The sequence below is a fragment of the Erinaceus europaeus genome, chromosome 7 (assembly GCF_950295315.1).
Source record: "Erinaceus europaeus chromosome 7, mEriEur2.1, whole genome shotgun sequence".
Lineage (NCBI taxonomy): Eukaryota > Metazoa > Chordata > Mammalia > Eulipotyphla > Erinaceidae > Erinaceus > Erinaceus europaeus.
Window position 1 is genome coordinate 110,304,285 of NC_080168.1, and position 20,851 is coordinate 110,325,135.

Below are 20,851 nucleotides of genomic sequence, written 5' to 3' on the forward strand. Positions count from 1 at the left end.
CAGAAAGAGAAAATTATCTCAGAGCACTATGGCCTCCCCACCCCCACTCCCAACCCCCACAGCTCCTTTTGCAGCCCCAGATGGTGTTCTCTCCACCACTCTCTCCACCACCCCCCTTCAACACCTCTGAAGGGGGGCGCGGTTCCCCTAAGACCCCAGCCGAGGGGTTGCGAGGTGCCCAGATGCCACCCTTCCCCTCCGAGTTTCCACCTCCACTCTGGTAGCTTCCTCTCCAGGAAAAGTCCCTCTCTGCCTCTAGCCTTGTCCCTCTGGCTGCATGCAGAGTCCTGTCCCCCGCCTTTATTATATAGATAGATATAGATATAGATATAGATATAGATATAGATATAGATATAGATATAGATATAGATATAGATATAGATATAGATATAGATATAGATATAGATATAGATATAGATATAGATATAGATATAGATATAGATATAGATATAGATATAGATATAGATATCATATTCCCGAGCCGCCACCCCCTTAAAGCTCATAAAGGCGACCTTCTGCTGGCCTTCACATCCTCCTCTCCCGCAACGCCCCTCCATTCCCTCACCGCCCCCCAAGCCCCAAACCCCACCCGGGCCTGAAGAAGTTCTCCGCAGCCGCTCCCCACCCCCATTCCCAGCGCTGATCTCCGGGGACACCTGGGGGACCTGCCCAGGCTGTCGCCTCCGGCGGGGACCCGGCCACGCCCGCACCTCGCGGCCCCCAAGCGCTGACCCGAGCGGGCTGCGGTCACCACTGGGTTAAGGTTCCCGGCGGGGGCGGGGCGGGGCGGGGCGGGGCGGGGGGCCGGGCGGGGAGCCAATCGGTGTCGCCGAGTCCCGGGGCCGCGAGCCGGGAGCGCTGAGTCGCGAGCGGTGAGCCCAGCGCGCCGGGCTGGGGCCGGGCCGGAGCGCAGCGGAGAAGGAGCGCTCCCGCCCCAGCCCCGAGTCCCGCCGCGTCCCCCCAGCCGCAGCCGCCGCCGCCGCCGCCCCAGCCATGGAGCCCGACAACAGCCCGCGCAAGATCCAGTTCACCGTCCCGCTGCTGGAGCCGCACCTTGACCCCGAGGCGGCGGAGCAGGTGCGGAGCAGGGCGGGGCGGCGGGGACTCGTTCAGCCGAGGACTAGGGCACCCCCGGGCCGGGCCGGCGGGATCCTGGGTCCCCGCTGAGTCCTCCTTAGCAGTGAGCCCCCCACCTCACCCCCGCGAGGACGAGCGCGCTCATTTAGGGGGCGGGGGTGGGGGGTCCTCTCTCCCCTCCCCCATCATCAGAGCCACATCTCTCTCTTCTTGGAGACCCACAGACAGTTAAGCACCTGCACTCCCCGCCTGCCCCCCCACCCCCAGTCACTCTCGGCCTCTGCAGCCCTGGGGGAGGGGCCCAGCGAGGACACGACCCCTCCCCCTCCACCCAGCCTGCATCCCCCACCCAAGTCAACCTCCACCAGTTTCTGAACTGGGTGGGGGCATTGATGGGGGTGCGGGGCAGCAGTGCGGCAGGGTTTGGTGAGATTGTAGGGAATGGAAAGGAGCCGGTAGGAGTTGGAAGGAGAGAAATGAGCCCCTTGTCCTCTCCTAAGGCGGGTGGGGGCACGCCTATCCAGCTGACTCTGGGGAGTGATGAGAAGGGACTGGGGAAACGTGGAGGGCTGGGGGCTTTGAGGAGAGTCTGCGGGCTGAGGCTTCTTCTTCTGTAAGTCTGGACACGTGGGTCCTCGTCCCAACTCCTGCCCTTTGAAGTGGGGAGCAGGGCTGGATGGAGCCGCTGTATTAGAAAGGCAAAGGGTTTTCTGGGGCCCTGGTCTGAGCCCAGCTCTGTGCAATGTAGAAGCAGTTGTGCTGGCCTTAGCTCAACGGGTGGGAGTCCAGGGCCCTGGCCCAGCCTCCTGGCCTGGCCTATTTTTAGCTCAGAGCAGCCTGGCAGAGGCGGCAGTGTGTGAGCAAGTGTGCGTCTCCGTGTGAGTGAGCATGTGTGCCTGCTAGGAGGGGGACCACCCGTCGTGGCCCTTACTACCGCCCTTTGCCAAATATTTGCTCATTGATCCATCTCTGCCCGTGTTCTCTGTCTATTCACCTCGACAGCCCCCTCCCAAAAGAATGTCCACCACACACAAGGTCAGGGCTCTGTCTCTCCAGCCAGCTGCCCACCTGGAGAAGCTCTGTGGCCCTTCAGCATGGCCTGCAGAAGAGATTCTCTCTGTTGCTGCAGCAACTGAGTAGAATAAAGGCTGGCTATGCAGGGAGAGGGCAGGCACTGAGCTCCCCTACAACTCAAGTTGTGGAGAGGAGGCTGGTGCTGTCTTCTCATGCTGTGCTGGCCTGGGGGAACCCTGCCTCCACCTCTGAGGTATGACAACAGAAGGAATGTGCTAAGACTAACCCTCCAGAACATGAGGTGGAAGGGAGCCTCCAACGTGGGGACCAGGGAAGATGCTGTTAGGCCTGGAGGCAGGGAACTGACTCAGATAACCTCAGACTCAGAAAAGAAAAGCAGACTGAGGGGGTCTACAAGATTGTGGGGGCTAGGGGTAAGTTTCCAAGCAGAACTGCCTTCCCCTGGCACAGACAGGACTCACTCCTAGCACCTGCATCTGTTTGGTGTTAGAAGAGGCAGGTGGAGGTGAATGTTGGGGGGGGGGGGCTTGAACAGCTGATTCAGAGGTCTTAGGGGTCAGAGCAGGAGGAGAAAGAAGAGAAGGCAATATTACAAAATCAGAGGAAAGAAGCAGAACAGCAGCCTGCTTTCTCGATTCTTCAGAAATCTGTGTCTGTGAGGCCAGAAATTCTACCTGCTGTCTAACCTCAGCCCCTTTGCAGCATGACCAAGTATGTAGGCAGAAAGCTCCAGGCTTGGCAGGAACTCCTAACCCAACCAACATCAGAGGGCAAAGAGGGTTGGAAGCACTGTGATATGGAGCACAGATGGGCAGGGCACACAAAGGCACCCACAGTTACTAGATCCCAGGCCTGAATAAATCAGAGGTGAAGTCACCAGATGTCCTTGAGAGCAAGAATTTGAGAAAGGGGTAAGGAAAAGGAAAAAAATCATCTCCTTAATTCCCAGTGGCTCATGTGCTTGAAGTCTCACTACTGTAGGACATGGCAGCCCTCAAGGAGTTTGTGCTTAGAAAGCTTGTGTGAGAGGGGCTGGGCAGTGGTACACCTGGTTAAGGGCACATGGTATGAAGCTAATGTTCATGCATAATGTTCGTGTGAGGCCCAAGCTCCCTACCACAGGAGGGTATGTGTCACCACTTGTGAAGCATAACCTCTCTACCTCCCCCACCTCTCTCAATTTCTCTCTGTCCTATCCAATGGAAAAAATGGCCACCAGGAGCAGTGAATTTATAGTGCCAGCACCAAGCCCCATCGATAGCCCTGGAGCAAAAAAAAAAAAGAAAGAAAAGAAAAAGAAAAAGAAAAGAAAAGAAAGAAAGAATGAGAAAAAGAAAAAGAAAGAAAAAAGCTTATGTGAATGGCACACTCAGCTCCAGCTAAGCACACATGTCAGCAAGCCAAGGACTTCACCTGTAGGGGGAACCTTCACAAGTGGTGAAGCAGGTCTACAAGTATCTCTCTTTCTCTTCCCTCTTTCTCCTTCCTTCCCTCTCAATTTCTCTCTGTCCCATCAAATAAAAGAAAGAAAAGAAAAAAAGAGAAAGAAAAGGAAAGGAAAGGGCAAAGCTTATTTCAGACAAGGAAACTAATTGAGGACAGAGCTATCCAAGAGCACAGCGAAGCCTGCTGCTTCCTCAGAGATCCTTTCTGTCATACTTGGGTCTGCGTCTCAGGCTCCCAACTTCCACAGACCTCTACCCCATGACTTCCCTGTCTCTCACTCTTCCACAACCACCCCCCCAGGGCAGGAAAGAAATAGAGAGGAGTCCTTCTTGGGAATAGAATGTCCCCATCTCACATGGATGCTACACACCTGCCCGTGTCCTGGTGTCCAGCACATCTGCACCAGGAATAGCCAGCAGTGGACGTAAGCTGATGTTTACATGTTCACACAAAGGGCTGGTACTGCCAAGGAACTTGAAATGTCAACCCAAACAAGGTACCACTAGAGTCTTCTGAGAAAACAATGCCCTGTCCGAACATACTCCCATTCCACATATTCTGGTTTTTCTTGGGGGAGGGGGAAGGGCTAAAATTGCCACTCATGCTATGGCTGGTACCCACTTTTTAGGCATAAAGAATGACATGTGTCTTACTACCCATACCCCCAAAGATAATGATCCTATATAATGAATATGCAAACATGAGACTATGATCATTGAGTGTTTTCATCCTAATCCCCTCAGTCCTGGGTCATTTTAGCCCCTTTTCCAGTCCCACTAGCCTTCCCTTCACAGTGCTGCTCTGGAAGAGCTGCAAGGGGCTGCAGCCTCATCATTCCCCCTCACTTCCAAGCCTCAAAAGCCTCCAGAGAGAAGGAAAAGAACCACATGTCCCGAGAGTCCTTGAACCGACTTCAACAACAATCAACTTTATTGGCAGCATGACAAAAGAACAGCAGCCAATCACCACACACATGTTCATTTCTTTCATCGGGACACAGAGCCCCGTGCAGAATTTGCCAGTTAAACTTTAGTTCCTGACCAGGATCCTGCCATAAGATCCTCCTCACATCGTGTTAACTGTGCCAAGGGTCTCCCTAGGCCAGGATTGGGAAGGGAGATCAAGAGCCAGGAGAACACACCTTCACACCTGCCCTCTCTGTGCTGCCTCCACTTCTTAGGCTGGGAGGGCGGGAGGAGTGCTGTCTGCAGGTGCTGGCTCACAAAAGATTAATGTCCATTTGATGAGTGAGGGGAACTAAAGGAAAACCTCGTGTCTTCTCAGGTTATTTCGGACCATTGATCCAGGATGGATGGAAAGCCAGAGATCAATGCCTTAGAACAGATATAGCCCTAACTGTGGAGAAGTGAGGAGTCTGAGCCTCAGGACTTGGGGAGATGCACAGAGTGGAAACAAGGAATAGGGGTGGTCTGTGGGGTCCCCAAGGTCAAGGGCTGGACCACACAGGGACAGAGGAGTTAGTGTGACATGGTGTCACACTAACGTCTCTGAGTTGTGTTAAGTGGGCCGGCGGAGTCACTCTGCTAAGTGGTATAGGATGCTCCCTTGTGCACTTGACCTCTTCCCTCAGATTCGGAGGCGCCGCCCCACCCCTGCCACCCTTGTGCTGACCAGTGACCAGTCATCCCCAGGTAACATGAAGGCTGGGTCGCTGAAGAGAGAATGGGGACAACGGGGTCCTGGTGAGGGGAGGTGGATACCAGAGAGACCAGCACATCAGAGGAGGGATCTGGCTTCCCACTCAGTCTGGGAAGCAGGATAGCCAAGGCTGGGTTAGCAGGAAAGGAAAGTGGAGCAGAGCTGGAAAATGGAGGGAGACCACCTGGTTCCTAAGCCCCCCCAGGAATTGGGGTGGTCAACTGAGTGCTGGTTGCTGCGGCAACAGCCTTCCAGGTTTCTCCAGCAACTGCGAGGCTGCTACCCCCACCCCCAGAGGCAGTGACAGCTGTGGGGGGAGGGACCGCCTCCATCAGCCATCTTCAAAGCCCCCTGAGGGGAAGGGGAAGGGTAACAGCCCAGGGAGCAGCTGGGATTGGGGTCACCAGTGTCCCTCCCACCAAGGTCTGGCAGGAGTGCCACGTCTCAGAGAGTGTTAGGGCGCTAGACAGGAGAGAGCACAAGCCAGCCGGGACCAAGCTGATCATCTCTGGTGGAGCCCGGGAAACCTGAGTCTCCAGCTATCCTCCAACTACCAAAATCCACTCTGCCTGCCCAGCCCTGCACTGGATGGCTTTGCTGTGCTCTATCCAGTGTCCCCTCCCATGGCACAGTTCACTTCTGAGCCTGGTAACTGCCAGGGATGTTTAGAAAGACAAAGACAAAGACTTCAAAGAAAGGGAAAAGAGCTAAAGGACCTGCTTTGGGGCACCTCGAAGTTAGTTCCCAGGCAAGAGCATACCAGACAGAGCAGGCAAGATGGAACAGGCCTAGGTAAGTGGGGATGAGGAGGTTAGGGGAGCAGGAGGGGACTAAAGGGGGTCAGCCTAGGAACCCACTTGCTAGAGGCAGCCATGAGCAGAACTGGGGGACAGAGGCTCCTCCCCTGGAAAGAACTTGAGGGGGTACATGGGTCTCTCATCCTTCTCACTGTCTCCTCTCCCTGTCCCCCCAGAGATAGATGAAGACAGGATCCCCAACCCACTTCTCAAGGTAAGCTGAACCCAGGGACTCCCTAGACCACCCTGTCCAACTTCTGAGCCATTTGACTCCCCCCCCCAAAAAAAAAGACACTCCCATGTGCAAGAGTGAACATGCACAGACATCCCACACACAGCCCTCCTGCTCACATTGGGGGAGAGAGATTATCTTACACACACACACACACACACACACACACACACCTCCTGAAGTCCACACCTACCCCCAAGCCTGGCATGGCAGTGGAGGAGGGCAGGAAGAGCTGGCACCCACCGCGCCCTGTGTCCTTCACAGACCACTCTGACTATGTCTCCACGGCAGCGGAAGAAGGTGACGAGGACCACACCCACAATGAAAGGTTCGGAGGTCCTGCCCATCCCCTCAGCCCCAGGAGCGGTATACCTCATGACCCCTTAAGGAAAGAGGAACCCTGGGGGAGGTCAGTCTGTCCTGACCACAGTAGAATGTGACTAGAAAGATGAAGCTGGATTCCAGCTTTGCCACCATTTACTGGGGAGCTACTGCGTCTGGAACGCTCCCTCACTGTGCCCTTCGGGTCAAAATATGTGGCTGCTTTGCCATGGGTGTGACTTTGGTTCGAGCCCCACCCCCACCATCTCAAAGGTAGCTTCGGTGCTTGGTTCCTTTCACTGTCTGTCTCTCTGCCTTCTCTGTCTTTAGCTAGAAAAGAAAAAGGTAAAACAAGTGAGCTTGCCCAGCACAGAGCAGGTGCTCAAATATTTCTAATAAAAACCGAGTATTGTTTTGTTGAGACTTTATATCACAGCAAGTTAGAAGGATCTATTATGTTTGTGGTGTTTGGTGTTGTTTTTCCCAATCACTTTACCTAGGAAATGTTGTTCCACAACACCACGGTTGTCACAGCAATAGTTACACAATAGTGACACCAAGACAGGTGTCATCACACTTCACCAGCCACCAAATTGTCACACCATCTCCCTTCACCATAGGACACTGGGCTCCCAACCTCCTTTCAGTACCATCCCTGCCCTCCCCCCCCCCTTTGAGTCCTTGGGTCTGCTGAAGTGAGCCACAGTTTTAGTGTTTTCCCTTGCTTTGAATCTCCTGTCACACCTGTAAGAAGGTTCCTTAACTTCCTTCCCATTGTCGAAGGAAATATGTTTTTTTGTCCAGCTCTAGTCCCTTCTCTTTGCCTAGCCAATGCCTCATTTCATTCAGGTGTGGGGGAGGGGGGATTGGTCACAAGGGTGTGGAAATGCTCAACCACACTTTAGCCAGGTAGTTGAATTGAAGGGGTCAGAGGGGAGACTCGTGGCAGTCATGTCCAACATTGCCTCCCTTTTTCTGTGCCTCCAGAGCTTCAGATGATGGTTGAACATCACCTGGGGCAACAGCAGCAGGAAGAAGAGCCCGAGGGAGCATCCAGCAGCACAGGGACCCAGGAGTCCTTCCCACCTGAGACCACAGAAGTGGAGCCAAGGCTGGGCGCATCTGGGAAAGCACAAAGTATGTTCAGACTGGGGAGGGACACAGCCCAGGAGGAAGCAAGTCTTATCCCTGGGAGGAGGGTTCTTGCGCCAGCTAGAGTCAGTCTTAGAATATGGATATACTGGCACAAATTGCTGAGCTTCTCAATCCTTACTGCATGACCCAAGCCCTCCCAGCTGGGACTTCAGAGCTCCCCTCTGTGCTGCATGGGGACAACGCCCCCACACACATAAACACAGCCCCACCGTAGTAGGAACAGCACTTAGACTAGAATCCTAACTCCACCTCAGGTGCCAGCCCAGAGGCCTGAAGCAACTTACTTAGCCTCCGTCTACAAAATGACCATGATGGTGCCGAGTTCGCTGGGCTGTTTATGAAAATTGAATGAGACTGGTTCTTAGCCCAGCAGCCGACGCATACAAAGTATGCAATAAAAAGGAACTACTGCCCGTGGTCTTACTACCTGTCTAGGGTCCGTTATCCCAGATGTATCCCAGAACTCAGTGTTTCTCTAATTGGATGAAGGTAACACAGTGTATGTACTGTATATTACTTCATGCCCCCAGCAGAGCACCCTGTAATCAAACGCATTAATATTCCTGCAGTGAAACGAATGGGCCCACTAAATGGGCTAAGTAAAGACTAGAAAGAGCCTCATATAAACTCAAGTCATATAAACACATTGTGTTTGTACCAAATTGTTTCTGTTTTTAGAGGGTTTTTCTTTTCTCATTTCTTTGGGCAGACAAAAAAAAATAGTAAAACCGTAACAGTAACTGATCAAAGGAAACACAGAGGGTCATGTCCAGTTGGCCCCTGGTTCAGGATAGGATGAGCATTGCCCCCCCCCTCCAAACCCTCATATATACTGCTTCTCACTCCCACCACATTTCCCCTCTTTAGAGCCTACAGAATCCGTCCTTAGAAATCAGGAGAGAGGCAGTGAGGAGCCCAGCACAGGGGAACCTTCAACCCACCCACCACCTTTGGATTCCCAGGGAGCCAACTAGGTAAGACCCCAGAGCTGGGCTGCCCAGTCTCCAGGCTGTGGGGATAACACGGGGGTTGAGATTTAGAGTGAGGAAGAAGGGGACAATGACCTCAGTTACTCCCAAGCTATTTATTATGACTTGCATTTCCTCTAACAGAGAAATGGGATCAGTAACAAAAGGGACTGAGGTTAAATCCTGCTACACCTGGCAGGGGTATGGAATTAGGCCACAGACTGTCCAATAAAGTACATGTGGAAGCCAGAGGGAGAGCCTCACCTATACAGCCTGGGGGAGTCATGCCTGTCCCCTGCCCCATGCCCCCCAGAGAAGAGGAGGCATTCATCATTTATGAAATAACCTCCTAAGTTCTGATTTTGCAGCCCTCGCTTCTTGGTGTGGGATGGGACAAAGGGACAGTAGTCAAAATTTGGGAGTTAGATGCTTGGCACCTGGGATGGTTGGCAGGCCAGCAGAGGCAACAGTGGAACCTCTCAGCCCCCCCCCCCGCCCCACCCCACCCCCACTCACCCTCTTCTTCTGCTCCCTTCCCCACAACAGGTCTGAGAGGGAAAGAGGCCTCCTGGTACCCAGACTGCAGCTGGGAATGCATGAGCACTGAATTTCTTATTTCTTCACTTTCGGGAACAACCTCATGTTTTTAAAAAGTGATAAATTTGGTGTTAGGCTCTTGGCATTTTCCTTCTTTCCAGACTTGGAGAATCTTTCCTCCCTCCCTCTTACTCTGCCCACTGCAGCCGTACCACATGCCTATATGAAACCCCACCATATGCCCATATGCCCTTAAGAAAGGGGCTGGGGAACAGGGGAGTCTACCCCTAACCCTACCCAACTTGCTGGAGGAAGATATTTGTAGGTTCTCCACAGATGAGAGGACTAACTTCCAGGGTGCTAAGAAGGAAAGATGGTTCCCGGGTCTCTTTTCTTAGGGAGTTGAAAAGATAGGACCAGCTGGCAGGATTTCCCAGCAGCTGCAAAATTTGGTGCAAGTCTGGCTGTTGCATGTACTGTGGGCGCCATCTGCTGGAACAGCTGGGAAACTGCACCCTAGTCCAAGAGAATAAGAAGGCCTGGCTGCTAAGCTTCAGCCACCTTTCCTTTGGATCGCCAAGCTTCGTGATGTGTCCCCTACTCCTGCTGTGATGAAACCACGATCCCTGCTCTTACCCATTCATAAAGATAGGCTGAAATAACAGTGATTATGAATCAAGAGCCCTTGCTGGAATCCAGAAAGGACAGCTTTCCCCTTTATTCAACACACTGAAAGGGCAGGTGAAAGGCAGAAGCTGAGCACAGGTGGAGGGGAATCTGCAGACCTCAGAGCCAGGCCCCTGCATCTGACTTTTCCAGGTGGAAGAGGGAAGCTCAGAAGGCAAGATTCTCTCCCCCACCCCACCCCCCATTGGAACTTCAGGGTGACAGAGATGAAAGAACCTCACAAGTGTATGGCCCCAACCTGCTGTGCCCTTAGCTTCCCCCACCTCTGTGAGCCCGCACACACAGTAGGAAGAATGCCATGCCAGGGCTTCACCGAGCGCCGAAAAGACAGGGCACGCGAGGACCCAGTGGGCTCCCTCCTAATGAACACCACACAGCGAGGCCTGGTCTCCCTTCTTTATTGATCTCTGGCTATAGCAGGGTTCTGGAAGACCCAGGGTGGGGGGCATCACATGCATCTCTGCTCCCCCCTCAGGGTGGGACCAGGGGGACAAGTGGCAGGTCTGAGGGACCGTAGAATATGTACTTCGCACAGACAGGGCCCACTGTACAAATGCATGGTTGGTATTTATAAGAAAGGATAAGGGCAGTCACCTGGATTTGGGCCTTTTCTGGGGGCAGGGCTGGGCAAGGAGAGCCTGAGCAGGGGAAGGGGCACAGGGCTGGGCATTCTTCAGGAGGCAGGATGGCAACAACCTCAAGCCCTCCCCCATTTGCTTCCCACCTACCACCCACGCTGAACCTAGGGGAGGGCCCCTGGGTGCCTGCAGCTAGGCCAGTGCTGGGAGAGGGACCTTCTGCTGGCCACACTGGATTGCTGGGTTACACCCGCCTCATACTCCCTTGACCCTGGCCCAGCTGCTCTCTCCTTTTGTGTACTCACAGGAGGTACCCCGAAGGTGCTTTGCTGGGGAAGTCTCAAAGCACTTTACAGACACAGGTCAATGGGAGCCCTCAACCCCAGGAGAGGAAGAAAGGAGGCAAAGGGCTTCTGGCCGGGGCAGTCGACATGCCCAGAGGCCCAGACCAGATCTGAGTTCTTGAGAACCCCAGGAAAGGCATCCTCTCCAGCCCTGGTCTCAATGGCTCCTCTCTCCCACCAGTGCCAGTTTAGAATAGGAAAGATGGCAGGGGATGGGCTGAAGCGGTGCAGATCTGGGGCATAAAGGATGTGACCCCCCATTCCCAGGCCCTAATAAGGTACCACTCCCTGAATGAGCCCACAACCTCCCTGCACTAAGGGCTCTGAGAAACCCCAGCTTCCTCTTCTATCCCAGCCCTTCCCAGAGAAGGAAAAGGAAACCCAGACCCGCCAGCTAAGATCTGGGGTGGGGGCTGAGGGAACCCCCCAAATGTATTGCTTAGAAACTTGGAGGCAAAAATGATGGGGAGGGCCTGAGGGCTGGCATCGCTGACCCTCCCCCAGGCCCTGGGGAGCCTCCAGGAAGCTCCCTCTCAGCCAGCCACCTGTCCAGCTGTGAGGGGGTGTCCCGAGGCAGGGGATGGGCACAGTGACTACTGGGAGTCTGAAGTTCCCCAGTCTCGCTGCCAGGAGATTAAAATGTGCCCCAATGAGTGTTGGGCGGGGAGGGTCCTTTCCCCAACCGCACAGTCTCTGGCATTTTGGCATTCGGATGAGCTGTCTGTTCCTCGCCCTCCGTGCTCCCTTGGAGCAGATGGGGAGTCCGTCCTGATGGATGGTGCTGATGACATTGAACATTCTGGACTTTGTAAGGACCTGCAGGAAGAGGAGGAAGAAGCCTCAGTGCACTTAACTTTGTCTCTTTTTAAAAGAAAAAAAAAAGCTTATTTTAAGACCCTGTGATGGGTTGCCCAGCAGAGTTCACACAATGCCATTGCAGAGGACCTAAGTTCAAGTCCTAGCCCCACTCCCTGCAAAGGAGAAGCTCCACAAGTGAAGGAACAGTGCTGCATGTGTCTCTCCTCTGTGTCTCCCTCACTATCTCTATCTCTAATACTGCTATAAAGGAAAAGAAAAAATGTGGCCACTGAGAGCAACGCCTCAGCAATAACCCGAGTGACAAAAATAAAAAGGGGCGGACATGAAAAATGTATATCATACGAGGTGGTTTCACATGGAAAAGGCAGAGAGAGACGCCAGAGCATCACTGATACCTGCAACGCTGAGGATCAAAAGAGCCCTAGGCTTGCAAATCCTGCCTTTGTTCACGGAGCCATTTCTGGGCGACTGACCTTTGTCTCCCATCTCCAGCCTGACTTAGCTTTTCCAGGCCCCATGGGTCTACACTCAGCCCCACACATAGTTGTACCAAAATTGCCCCTGGATGGCTAGGGAGACAGCATAGTGGTTCTGCAAAAGACTTTTGTGCGTGAAGTTCTGAGGACCCAGGTTCAACCCCCAGCATCACCGTAAACCAGAGCTGAGTAGAGCTCTGCTAAAATAATAATAATAACAATAATAAAATAAAATATAAGTTATCAATACTCAAAATTTGCCTCTGGGAGGTGTCCAGGGTGAGCAGGGGCTCCAGGTAGCCACGTCCAGCTGACTTCAGGTCTCGTGCCCTACTCAAGTTTGTTTCCTGAACCCTCAGGTGGGTGCCCCAGGAACTAACTATAACCTTGCTCAGCCTGCCCTCCTCCTGAGGACCTCCCTCCTCCTTTCTTCCTACAGAAACTGGGACAGAAGAGGTGGGAGGATTTCCCTGCTTCCTCCTCACTCCCTCACTCAATTCCACACCTTCACTTCCTGTTTTCCTGACTAGAAAGAGGACACACTCACAGACACACACACACACACACACACACACACACACACACACCTCCAGAGATGACTCAAAGGTGCCATGCTGGACCCCCATCTCTCCCTGCATCCTGCAGTCTCCAAGAGCCCAGGCCCCACGACCCCCATCAGGTCAGGCTCACCTGGGGAGCCCCGGGCTAGTCCAGGTTCCCATTCTGGTTGTGCTCATCCTCAGAGGGAGAGGGCGGGGCCTCTTCATCACAGGGGGACAGTTCGTCGATGGACATCTGGTTGGTGATGCCTGCCGGGGGAGGGGCACACAGGAGGTGGGGCCTAGGACAAAATCTTTTTCCACCTGACTCAAAAGATTGTGTGCAGAAAAGCCAGAGATCCTAGGCAGCCCCCCTGCCTCCCAGTCGAGCTACATCTAACCCACCACCGTGAGGATCAGCCTCTCCAGCCTGGCTGAAACCACCACCTTCAGTTCCCACACTAAGGAAGACTTTTCCCAGCCAGGACCCATGTGTCCTCCAAACCTGCCAGGGTGCTGTTTACAGACCACAGTGTGCCTGAGGCACCTTAGACTGCAACCCCCACACCCACCATCCCTCCAGTCCCATGCTCCAGGCCAGTGGGTCTTGCTTATGATCTGACTTGAGTCAGATCAGGCCCACTGCTAACAAAGGGCCGCTCCAAGGGCTTAAGGAGAAGGTCCACACAGCCCGTCTCAGTGCCCTGCCCTCTGCTGGCACCCACCACTTGCTGCCCGCTCCTTCCACTTCTGCTTGTTCTCCTGGATGTACTTGGTCCAGATGGAGCGGAACCTGACCACATCAGGGTTGGGGTCTCCTACTTCCACATCCAAAGAAGGCTGGCGCCACTGGAAGCTAGACACAGGACACCCCACCCCCACCCCAGAAGTTAGACCCGGCCCATTCCAGAACTGCCTGCACAGCCCACGGAGTGGATGAGCAGAAGAAGGCTGGAAAAGCCTTATCTGTTCTTCTCCCCTCTGCTAGGTGTCCCCAAGTCCCTACCTCTCTCCCTACATCTTTACCCACCCCCCCATACACACACACACACACCTAGCAGAAGGAGAATACAAAGATTAGTAGAAAGACAATGAAGACCAAGCTAAAGGAAGGCAGAGGGGAACAGGTGCAGGTCATGCCCTTGAGATTTCATGCTCCTGCCCATGTGTGTCTCTTTGCCAAGGGACCCCCAGCTTGGAATGGTCCTCCTCCCTATGGGATTAGTCCCCTCCCCCAAAGCAGGAGCCCCAATCCTCCCCCCCCCACCACCACCATCCTCCTCACCTGGGCTGACTTTTGGGTTTGGAGTCATCATCTGCCAAGGGCTGGACACTCTTCTCAGCGACATCCGTCAGCACGGAGAATGTGGGCTCCACGATGAAGTCAATGAAACCTGCAGTGATGAGGGTGATGCAGTGGACTGTGCTGGAGGACAGGCAGAGCTATACCGGCTATGTGGAAACTGAGGAACAGAGGGAATCTGGGGCCAACATTTCCCCAGCAGGAGCAGGCTTTGCCACAGTCTCTTTGTGACCCCCAGAGAAGCCCCCGCACAACCTCAGAACCTCAGGCTCCATCTGGCATGTGGACTTGCCTCTACAGGAGGAGTAGCTTTATGGGACAGGGACTTGGGCCCAATCGGCATTCTCTCTCTCTCCTTCCCACCATAGAGACACTCACCAATCTGGGACTGTGCCACCAAGGTGGAAGTGCGGTCACAGAGCGGAGAAAAGGGCAGGCCCAACTCTGCCTCCTTGTCGCCCTGAGGGTGGAAACAGGATCTGCTCTGGAGAAGATACCTCAGAACTACCAGACTTGGGGTACAGCTAGGGAACAGGGGGTTGGTATGGGAGAACAGGCATTTCTCCTTTGGAAATGAGTGGCATATGGGATTGGGTGGTGGTGTGCCCAGCTAAGTATACACATCACAATATGCAAGGACCCAGGTCCAAGCCCCTGGTCCCCACATGCAGAAGAGAAGCTTCACTAACAGTGAAGCAGGACTGAAACTCTCAATCTCCCTCTCTCTCTCTCTCTCTCTCCTCTCTCTCTCTCTCTCTCTCTCTCTCTCCCTATATATATATATATATATATATATATATATATATATATATCTTAATTTTTCTCTGTCCTATCAAATAAAGAAAGGAAATGAGTGGTCAGTGATAGAATACAACTGAAACTAACTATTACCAAGAATACAACTGAAACTAACTATTACCAAGCTCTGAGGAGAGTGATGTTGGATACCCAAGAGCTTGAGGTCAGGTCAGAAGCTTCAGCGTGCTAAATAAAGTTCTGGAGGAGGACCAGGGAATGTGGAGAGCACAGGGGAAGACCCCCAGAGGCAAGGGCTGGGAAGAGGCCACAGTACCTGGCGGAAGAATTCTTCCATGAGGGCCTTGGTCCAGCGGCTGTGGACTGACCACTGCTTGGTTGGGTGGCTAATGTCGGCAGCATGGAGCAGCAGAGATAGAGCCTTGGACTTGTCGATCCTGGTCGGGACAAGACAAGAGAGACTGATACTGCAGGAAAAGGGGTCCCGCATCACTCCACATCTTCCCGACACTCTCAGAGCCTTTCAGATGGCTTCGAACACACCTGCACCCGCACACGTGTATAGGAAGAAGCCCAGACTCGAAGAACCAGAGGACCTGGGTGTGTATCCCCACTAGCCCTGCAGCCAAAAATCTATCAAACATTGGCTCTGCAATATGGAACAAGTTATTTAAAAACATCTACATTAAAAAAAAAATCTACATCTGTGGCCTGGGAGGTGGCACAGTGGATAAAATGTTGGACTCTCAAGCACAAAGTCTCAAGTTCTCCTTGCCATAAATATGCCAGAGAGATGCTCTGCTCATTTCTCTAATATTACTAAATAAATAAATAAATAAATTTTCAAAAAAAGCCACATTTCACTTTCCCCAATCCCAAATGGAAGTCACAACAGAAGTGGCCACATCGTTATTCTGAAAATTAAATACAACCTGGAAGTGTTTAGCAGAGTGTCTGGCACATGACGGGTGCTCAGTAGACGTCATCTACAATTCTCAGGAAGATCATGATTAGTGCTATTCCCCAGCAGCGACACGCTCCCCCACAGACATGTACACTTTCAGGACCCAGGCAGTCCATTGTCTCTCATGCACATGTGCACATTCCCACCACTTCTAAGTAATAGTAGGTCGAATCATGACATTTCTCTTGTATGCTTTTTCTAAATCACACAACTCTCCTAATTTCCCTATTAGAATGGGATCTGATGGCAAGCCATGGTGGGGCATGGAGGAAGGGGAAGGGGGCCTTATCATTTTCACATTTCACAGCTAAGAGGGGTGAGTTCAGGAAGCTGGATAATCTTCCCAATAATCTAGAGGAAGCGTACGTAGTCTGGAGGTACAGTGAGAATGCCCATTTCCCAGCCCAGAGGACACCACAGCAGACCAGATGTCTGAGCTGTACACAAGCCCCAGGTTGTATACACATGCATGTCATACACAGAGGTACATCCAGATTCCCAGGACCAGAAGAGTGTCTCTATTTAGGTAAAGATGTAGCATTTCTGTAACCTACACATGTACCCCTCAGTTCACCCAACACGTCACTGGGGCCTGACCCCACCTCTCCAGCTGCTGCAAGGCCGTCTTCATAGTCTTCACTTGCTGAAAATGGCAAGACATGTCTGTGGCCAATACCATCTCGATCACCAGGGCTCGGAGCTCTCTGAAGGGACAGAGCCAGAGGATCGATCAGCCTCCGCAGCACTGCTAAGGGAGGAGGTTCCGGAAGTGGGAAGAGAGGGGTGGAGGGGGAGAGGTCTCTGAGGGATGCCCACTCCTGGTGTTTGCTCACACGAATTCATCCTTAGTGAGGTTGATGAAAATGTTCATCTCATCATCCTGCATAATCCGGAAAACTGAGCTGATGTGGTGATTCTCCAGCACCGAGCGATCATTGTACAGGATGGCACATTCAGACCTGTAAAGCAAAGGTCACCATGTCATCCCTCTGCAAGCGCGGACCCCCTCCCCCACCTCCCAATGCCATGGCAGCATTACCCAGGCCTCACTTGGTCTGGATGTGGAAGCTATTGGTGGTGCCTGTGTGCTCATAGTCATGAATGGCTGCTGCAAAGATGATAGCCAGGAGCTCGATCTCTGACAGGCAGTGCTGGGAGGAAGAGACAGGAGAGAAGGCTGAGCCTTGCCAGACAGGCCCAGAGGCCTCCAGACATGAGTGGGGTCACTCAATTCACCCTTCCTATCCTCCCAGGCAGCTCACAGCTCCAGTACTGCCCATGATGCCGGGGTCCACCTAGGAATTCTCTAGAGTGAGAAAATCAAATTGGATGCTGTCAAGATTCTGAGATGCCAAAGACAGAAACATAGAAACGGGAGTACTGTCTAGACTCCTCAGCTCTGCTGCCAGAAGACCCCCCCCCCAACTATAAAAGAGTAGTCTCCAGGGCACCTACCACCATCCCAGTGCGGAGCAAGAAGCAGTGGACCGTCTGGGTAACGTCAGCTGCATGGATCTGGTTATGGTAAGGGTTCTTGTACTTCCCATAGCCTGTCTCCAAGGCATCCAGGAAAGTCATCAAAAACACAGTGGGAATCTGCAGGAGGGAGGGAATGGAGGGCCTTGGAGGCTCTGCCAGGATGGCAGGCAGCCAGGGACTGAGGCTAGTATCACCATCTTGCTTCAGAGAGCAGCAATCAAAGATCTAATGTGGGCTCTGCAGCCAGGTGAACCTGGGCTCACTTCCCAGCTCTACTACCTGCAGGCAAGGTGACCTTGGGCAAGTCTCTGACCTCCTGCACCTCCCATACAGAGGGAAGATAATGCCACCCACCTTGGATTTAATAAGATAAGTACAAGGAACTTAGTAAGTGCTCTCTGAAGACTAGCTATAATTATAATTATTTCCCTGGAGGTTTTTCAGAAAAGGGGATAAAGCTTACCTCCTACCTTCCAACAACTGCACTCCATCTCCAATCTAATACCATGGAGAACAACTCAAAGCAAGGGAAAGAATAAGATTACCTAGAGACGACGCTGCTGGCCTGATATGGATCTCCCCTTCTTGAGAAAGCCTTTCCAGACCTCCTTTCTTCCTTACCCCCCCCCCCCACACACACACACAGTAGGACCCAGAATTCTGTCTAGAACTCAGTTCTGTCTCTATCTTGATCCCTGCATAGACCCTTGGTGTATTCCTGCCTCCTTTACAACTTCAAGACTCGCAGAGAGGAGGACTGGTGTCTTCATCTGTCTCTGCTTCTCCTGAAGCCAGGAGGAGACCTAGCCCCAGACCTGGAGAAGCTTAGTGACAAGACACACAAAGAAGATACACTGTTAATCAGTCAGACATCCCCCACCCCTGGCGGGCTGTGCCCCAAATTCAGGGAATGTTAAAGGACTGTTTCCATGACAACTGCCCTTGTTTTTGCGTTGCCATGGTGTCCCAGGAGGGGAGGGAGAGAAGGGGAGGAGCAGAGGGTGGACTGGGTACCCGAAAAGGGGATGTGGAGTTTGAGAAGGGCAGCTCCAACTGGGGTCTTCTCCAGGAAGCACACCAAAGCAGGAAACACCCTTCCCTCTAACTGCCATGGAGCAAGGCAGACTAGGACTAGAGTGTCACACCCAGTCTGATGCTCCAGTTCTTGGAGTCTCCCAAAACAGTGTTCCAGGTATAGAAACAGAATTGGGAGAGGAGCTGGCATCTGCAGCCTGACAATGACTTTGGAGAAACATGAGTTGGGAAAGTCTTTGGGAAATGAATCTCTGCTAGTCTCTGTTCTGGAGGGGAAGGTTAAATGGGAGAAGGGGAAAGAAAAAAAAACTTCAGGAAGGCACTGAAGAAAATCCTAGCTGAGCAAATCAGGAAAGTGCCGGAAACCCTCCTGGGAATTACTGTAAAAGGAGGAATCAAGGGTCAAGGAAAGGCATCGGCCTGTTAGAGTGAAGTAGTGGAGGATGAGCTTCCAAGGCCCTCGGGGAGGGGCCCTTCTCTAAGCCTCTCCTCACTTCTATCTCCTGCCCACCTTGCTTAAGTACTGACCAATTATCCCCACTGAAACTCTTCAGCTTCCCTCCCCCTCTGCTTCCAAGTGTGGTGGTTTTTCCAAGCGGATGTGGTGTTGTTTTTTTTTTTTTTTTTCCAGCCCCTGTTCCCAAGAGACACTCCTTCCTGGCACAGGCTCTGGGGAGGACTTTAAACTCATGTCCTTCTTCCTGGCCAACCAAGCCCAAGAGCAAAGAGAAGTCACACACTCCACACACTCTCCCTCCCTCCCTCCACGCCTTCACTTCTACCCAGCCTCCCTGACAAAATTGCTGGAACAGAGACTGGATATGGGAGGTGGGGGTAGTCTCCAACACACACACACACACACACACACACACACCATCCCAGGAAACAAACAGAAGCTCTAGTCCCCAAGGGCACTGGCTGACAGCATCTGAATTCAAAGTCCCCCGGGAGTCCACAGGCAGGAAGCTGGACAGCTAGATTGGGGAGGTGAATTGTGAGGCAGCTTGGAGAGCAAAGGACAAGTTCAGGAGGGGTGCAAAGAGCAAAAAAGAGTGACATCCTAGGTTAGAGGCAGCATAAAAGAGCAATACATCATATCAGCAGCTAGGGCAACAAGTAAAACAGGCCAGGTTGGGGAGACGGGGAGATTGAGTCAGCGACCCTGTGAATCCACTTGTAGAAATTTTATCTTCTTTGCTGTGTTGGGGTGACTTCATCACTCCCAGGTGACTTTTTCCATTCAGAAAGAGACAGTCAGAGACAGACCTTCCTCTGATGCCACCGCACACCCCCCACAATGCTAGAAAGCTAAAGCAGGGCTTCATGCATGGCAAAGCATATGCCTCTCTTCAGCCCCTAGTAGATCTTTGGGAGCAGGAGTGATGGGAGTGGAGAATGTGCCCAAAGGCAGGAGTCAACTTCTACTCAACCTTAAAGCGGCTGATGAGGTTGTGCCGAGTCAGCAATTCAAAAACAATGGTCCTCAGGGCATGGTCATCAGCTGCCCGGTTCAGGGAAAAGACGTCAAAGCACCAGCGGTCCAGGTTCTGTGGAAAAGCAATCGAGTAGATGGGGGGCCCTGGGGTTGAGAGATAGAGGGTGGGAGGTCTCAGAAGCAGCAAAGGTTGCCTTTAGACTGGGGGGGGGGGGTTACTTCCCAATGATTACAGAGATTGGGAGAGCAAAGAAAGAGATGACAAAGAGGACCTCTTGCTCCCCAGATAGCTGTCAGTATGGGAGAGACAAGAAGGTAGCTTTCCTCTGGAGCTGGAGAAGACTGTTCTGAGGCACATGGGGGTGACAGGAGGGAAGGCACGAGTTGGAGAGAGAGCATAAGGGTTGTGCAAAAAGATTGAGGTTCAAGTCCCAGAACCCTAACTCAGACATGAGCAATTAAAAAAAAAGTCTTTTTTAATTTAAAAAGAGGTAAGGCTGGGCATTAGTGCACTCAGTTAAACACACGTTAGAATACACTAGGCCGAGGGTCAAGTCCCCAGTCTTCACCTGCAGGAAGTAAGCTTCATGAGCTACAAAGCAGTGCTGCAGGTGTCTCTCCAGTTCCCTCTCTTCCCATTCCCTCTCAATTTCTCTGTTCAATAAACAAATATGTTTTTTTTCTTTTCCCCTTTTGTTGCCCTTGTTGTTTTATTGTTGTTGTAGTTATTATTGTTGTTGTTATTGATCATTGTTGGATAGGACAGAGAGAAATGGAGAGAGGAGGGGAAGACAGAGAGGGGGAGAGAAAGATAGACACCTGCAGACCTGCTTCACCACTTGTGAAGCAACTCCCCTGCAGGTGGGGAGCTGGGGGCTCAAACGCAGATCCTTAAGCAGGTCCCTGCACTCAGCGCCATGTGTACATAACCTGCTGCGCTACCGCCCACCACCCCCCCCCCATGGCTTTTTTTTTTTAAGAAGAAAGGTAAAAATCATCCCATGGACAGTGTGGAAGTCCCAATGGTCAAGCTATCCAGCAACCTTCCCCTCTTTGACGAAGCCCAGGGGTTACCTTGAGACAACTGAGGACTGCAGTGGAATAGGTGGGGCCCACAGAGGTGTATGTTCTCCGAAACATCCTAAGGGCAGAGAATGAGAAGAACCTCGGGCTCACAGTCTGGCGAGTGGGGACAGAGGGTGACTGGAG

At 52.6% G+C, this 20,851-nt stretch overlaps 2 protein-coding genes across 4 annotated transcripts in view; one reads left to right on the forward strand and one right to left on the reverse strand.

Annotated features, from left to right (window-relative positions):
* Positions 1-708: 708 nt before the first annotated feature.
* Positions 709-9,356, forward strand: PPP1R1A (protein phosphatase 1 regulatory inhibitor subunit 1A). 2 transcript variants are annotated; one of them, XM_007518133.3, is made up of 7 exons: positions 742-1,077; positions 5,150-5,210; positions 6,191-6,228; positions 6,511-6,574; positions 7,555-7,704; positions 8,590-8,696; positions 9,237-9,356. In XM_007518133.3, the coding sequence occupies exons 1-6, from the start codon at positions 994-996 to the stop codon at positions 8,694-8,696; spliced, it is 504 nt and encodes a 167-aa protein (XP_007518195.1). In that variant the 5' UTR covers positions 742-993; the 3' UTR covers positions 9,237-9,356. The 2 variants fall into 2 exon arrangements, with proteins under 2 accessions (XP_016041512.1, XP_007518195.1); XM_016186026.2 differs by lacking the exons at positions 8,590-8,696; positions 9,237-9,356 and adding an exon at positions 7,977-8,368 and having other exon boundaries at positions 709-1,077.
* A 939-nt stretch (positions 9,357-10,295) lies between these two features.
* Positions 10,296-20,851, reverse strand: part of PDE1B (phosphodiesterase 1B) — a 31,996-nt gene continuing 21,440 nt past the window's right edge. For both annotated transcript variants that reach the window (XM_016186027.2, XM_007518134.3), the window contains 12 exons: positions 20,717-20,783; positions 19,638-19,754; positions 17,149-17,289; positions 16,744-16,844; positions 16,527-16,652; positions 16,296-16,397; positions 15,046-15,166; positions 14,352-14,433; positions 13,956-14,064; positions 13,396-13,526; positions 12,822-12,940; positions 10,296-11,652 (listed from right to left, as the gene is read on the reverse strand). In XM_016186027.2, the coding sequence (XP_016041513.1) occupies positions 12,837-12,940; positions 13,396-13,526; positions 13,956-14,064; positions 14,352-14,433; positions 15,046-15,166; positions 16,296-16,397; positions 16,527-16,652; positions 16,744-16,844; positions 17,149-17,289; positions 19,638-19,754; positions 20,717-20,783 (1,201 nt within the window). In that variant the 3' untranslated portion in view covers positions 10,296-11,652; positions 12,822-12,836. The remainder of the gene's footprint in view (positions 11,653-12,821; positions 12,941-13,395; positions 13,527-13,955; positions 14,065-14,351; positions 14,434-15,045; positions 15,167-16,295; positions 16,398-16,526; positions 16,653-16,743; positions 16,845-17,148; positions 17,290-19,637; positions 19,755-20,716; positions 20,784-20,851) is intronic.